The sequence below is a fragment of the Haliotis rubra genome, unplaced genomic scaffold (genome assembly GCF_003918875.1).
Source record: "Haliotis rubra isolate DU_JTF1 unplaced genomic scaffold, ASM391887v1 Scf1946, whole genome shotgun sequence".
Classification (NCBI taxonomy): Eukaryota; Metazoa; Mollusca; class Gastropoda; order Lepetellida; family Haliotidae; genus Haliotis; species Haliotis rubra.
The window spans coordinates 51,294-55,562 of NW_025765943.1; the positions used below are offsets into that span (position 1 = coordinate 51,294).

General features: G+C 41.4%; 1 protein-coding gene across 1 annotated transcript; it reads left to right on the forward strand.

The window, feature by feature from the left end:
• The first annotated feature begins 2,600 nt into the window (after positions 1-2,600).
• LOC124274814 lies at positions 2,601-4,269 on the forward strand. The gene is made up of 3 exons (XM_046710189.1): positions 2,601-2,623; positions 3,753-3,874; positions 4,070-4,269. The coding sequence occupies exons 1-3, from the start codon at positions 2,616-2,618 to the stop codon at positions 4,240-4,242; spliced, it is 303 nt and encodes a 100-aa protein (XP_046566145.1). The 5' UTR covers positions 2,601-2,615; the 3' UTR covers positions 4,243-4,269.

Sequence of the window (4,269 nt, forward strand, 5' to 3'; positions counted from 1 at the left end):
TGACATCTTCAACAGGTATCTGTCAGGTCGGGTCAATGTGAGCTGTGATGCCACACAACACAATGTGACTCTCAGGATCAACTCCGCCCTAGACAATGGATCCAGGTGGCAGTGTGTGGATAATGTCCACAGTCAGACGAGCAATACGATGGCGATATGTGAGGCGCTGTGTTTTCTTTGTTCATTATCAGCAACAACATTGCATCATTAGATTTGTCAGCACCAAGCCGTTGGTCGACAACAAAATAAACACCCAAGACATGCATCATTTTGGACATTCCCCCAACTGAAAGATCAAACTTCAGCACAGCCTGTTACAACATACATTCTGTAACCAGACACAAAACGGCTGTTTCTACAATATCTGTACATCAACATAATCTGAAACCACCAGATATCCTGGTGAGATGTACAAAACTGCTTCAATAATGTAGATTTACTTACCAGTTGCCGTGCAACATTAATATATCCCAACTCACTGATAGTGTCTGCATTAATTCTAACTTCTGGTAGCTAAAGTTATCTCCCTTAGACTGTCAGCGCCTGTCACAACACACCCGCTTATCGTCTAGTCAAATTTCTAAGAAATGTGGAGTTTAATGATGCATGAGGCATTTTTGAGTAAAAGCCAGCAAATAGCATTTTCTAGGGTAGTTTTTCGTGCTGAATACGAATCTGTTGTTTGCTAAGCTCAAAAATGCCTAATTAGGTCTAAATAGGGGTCAAAGGTCAATGAGTGCAAAATTCAAATTTTAAAAAAGTGTTTTATTTATCATTCTCCATCCATACAATGAACTCTTTTTACAATATATTGATTAATAATGTTACCACAGGATTTCAAAATGTTGGATTTCATGGAAATGCTGAAGGAAAAAATTGTATTTTTGCAAATATTTCCCTTATGGAGCGACTTTTAGATTTTGCGTGAAGAGCTACTTTTTACAAGCATTTTGGCTAAAAAATGCAAAGCAAGGCTGAATGTTTTCCTTTTGTTGACAGAATTATATTCCAGGCAAACTGTTTAGATCACAAAATTTGCATATGAAGTGCATAATTACTTCAAAGGTTAATGAGTGTGACAGGATGCGATAGGCGTTTTTACATGTATGCCACACGAATGCTTTTATACTGCTTCACATGCATGTCAAATGAATCAAATGAAACTGCTTTCATTCATGCAGTGAGGTTGATTAATGATTTTAGCAACATAATTACCCACAGAACAGTTCAGGAAATCACAGGAACAGGTGGGAACCCTATCCGATAATGTGTCAAATACATAGTATGAAGATGAAGGCGAAAGTGGAAAATAAATGCATACAAGCCATTGCTATGACTGAAGGATCCAGGCTGTACTAAAAGACTTTGCTATCACATATTTGGTTTTAGGAATCTTTGTGCCAGAGGATTTTGTTAGTTGATGCACTGCTTGTACTTTTTTATTCAAAGGTGCAGTGTGTGTGTACCAGGAGAGGTCATCAGTGGCGGTATATACGTAGCCAGCGGTATATACGTAGCTAGCGGTATATACGTAGCTAGCGGTATATACGTAGCCAGCGGTATATACGTAGCCAGCGGTATATACGTAGCCAGCGGTATATACGTAGCTAGCGGTATATACGTAGCTAGCGGTATATACGCGGTATATACGTAGCCAGCGGTATATACGTAGCTAGCGGTATATACGTAGCCAGCGGTATATACGTAGCTAGCGGTATATACGTAGCTAGCGGTATATACGTAGCCAGCGGTATATACGTAGCCAGCGGTATATACGTAGCTAGCGGTATATACGTAGCTAGCGGTATATACGTAGCCAGCAGTATATACGTAGCTGGCATACACAAATTAGGGAAAAATAAATGTAAGGCTTGCCAAGGAACAGTCAAATGCTTCACAAGGAAATGAACAGACTGGTGTTTCAGATGAAGGATACTGCTCTTTACTCAGGGGTACTTCAACAGTGGACTTGACCTTGTGTATTTTCTGTCAGAGTGCCGAAAGCAAGCAGAAGACGAGCCATGTTTCTACCCTAATAATACATTCTAAAGTGTACACAAATGCAAAATATGCACACAAGGTCTTTGTACGTATTATAGACGTGAATGATTTAATAGCAGCCGAATCATGCTATCACATTGACTAAGTAAATTTCTGTGGGATGCCAAAAGGGCAGAAACTTATTATTGTCCGTGATAACGCACTATATCACACCACCTTTGTTTTTCGCTGTTTTTGACAATTCTCTCAAAAGAAATAGTTGCTTCACTGCATGTTCTTCCAACAATCGTTCAAATATAGGCCAAACTATTGTGTGACATTGTTTATATATGACTATCCTTTAATGACGCCAAACCATTGTGCCTTTAATGACGTAAACCACTCACTCACTCGCTCACTAACAGAATGTGACTAAGACGGAAAGTTTTAACCTTTTGGTACTTATTAACTTGTCCCCTTTGCTTCAGATGTGACTGTTCCCCAGTCAACACACTCTGCATCAGTTTCTACAGTTTCTACAACAACCACAACAGCATCATCATCGTCGGCGTCAATAGTTCCCCAGGTGACACTAGTATGTCCATCAGTACTCCCCCTGTGACAACGACACGGCAATGTCCAGGTAGGCTCGTGACGGACGCTGGCTTTACCTTCAGATAAAACCCAGATCTGCTGGACAAGTAAAACAGAAAACATATTTCGTGGGGCGTGGTGGGCGAGCTGTCTAAGGCGCCAGGCTAGTGATCCAACGAGCTTGAGGTGCCGGGATCGAGCCCACCTGTGACCGGGTGTAAAAACCTCGGAGTCAACTCTGTGTGCAGACTCTCTCAGTGTTGTCACAACCTCTAGTGTACAGTACTTAAACAACCCAATCCGTTGGTAGATGACCAGATGGTGGCCTCATGAATACGTGCAAACACTTAGTTGCGAGTGCAGCAATGTGCAGTAAACTTGGACAAAGTACTGTGACTATGTGTCCCAGTCCACCCAGCTGTGAATGGGTACCGAGTAAAGATGCGAAAGTCACATTAACTCGGTGCGCCTAGTGGCTGCAAGAGTTGTATGATGCCCCAGGGAGTTGAGATTGATAATGCAATGTGACGTTTGAGACTGACATCCGATAATCGAGGGGAAAACAACTTGTGAAGCGCCTTAGAGTGATCTGGAAGTAGGTCATATAGGGTGCTAAAGAAATGTGGCATATAATACTAACAAAAAAAGTACTAGAAAAGTGAATCAAGTGTTAAAAGTTATCAATATCTCTTCCTGAAATCAGGAGCTCAACCTACAAGATTGTCACAGAACTAAGCATCATTGAAGACACCGAGAATGTTGTATAACTTGACCAGAGTTACATATACTGTTTCATGTTGTGTAGTTGACCAGTTAAACATATGCAATGACTTAAAACAACTGGAGTGATACGTTTTCACATTGTTTGAAATTGCATACATTATAAAACTAAAGTATATACACTTAAACGATTACCATGTTGTTTTATGTTTATTGTTTAGATTGTGTAGTATGTTTGAGCAATGTTACATCTACTCAGTTTAACACTGTTATGGTCATTAATGTCTGTAGTATTCATTCATAGAGCACGACAACAGATTCGGGGAGATATTTGTGTCCACGTGTTGGGAAACCGTTCACTGATTGTAATTCCGACTCTGTTCTGGTAGCGTGAGCCCTGAGCCCTAACAAAATTCGAATTTTGACCCAGGATAGTGACTGTTGTTTCCCATTTACAGCGTGTGTTACCTCCCCAGTGGCGTCTACGTAGCAGCTGGAACTGTTGGCGGTGCTGTGTTCGGCAGCGTCGTCACTGTCGTTGTCGTCGCCCTGTGGACGCACAACAAGAACAAGACCAAAGGTGTGGAACATGCCTTGTTATAGGTGTTACATGCATGATGTTATCACAAAAACAAGAATGAGAATGACTTAGACAGTCAAAAACACAAGAATGCTTTGTACACTAAACATGCTAGGACACGAGTGACGCAAACGAAAATTTGTCATAAAATACACTCTGTACTTGAAGTAACATTTGAAGTGTTATTTGTTTCAGATGCCCAAACTACAAACGTTTACGCCTCTACATCAGCGTACGAGGACGTCGATCACCAATACGCCATGGCTCCGAGGCAGTACGTCAACACCGTGGAGGGTGCAGAGACACCACACTACGTGAATACAGACAGGGATACAGGAGACACAGCCTACTACAACACTACACAGTGAACACCGTGGAGGTTCAGAGACACCACA

Bases quoted from the DNA above. Each gene is read 5' to 3' on its own strand.
- LOC124274814 (XM_046710189.1), top strand. The intron at 3,875-4,069 runs GTGTGGAACATG...TATTTGTTTCAG, and splicing joins CAACAAGAACAAGACCAAAG to ATGCCCAAACTACAAACGTT.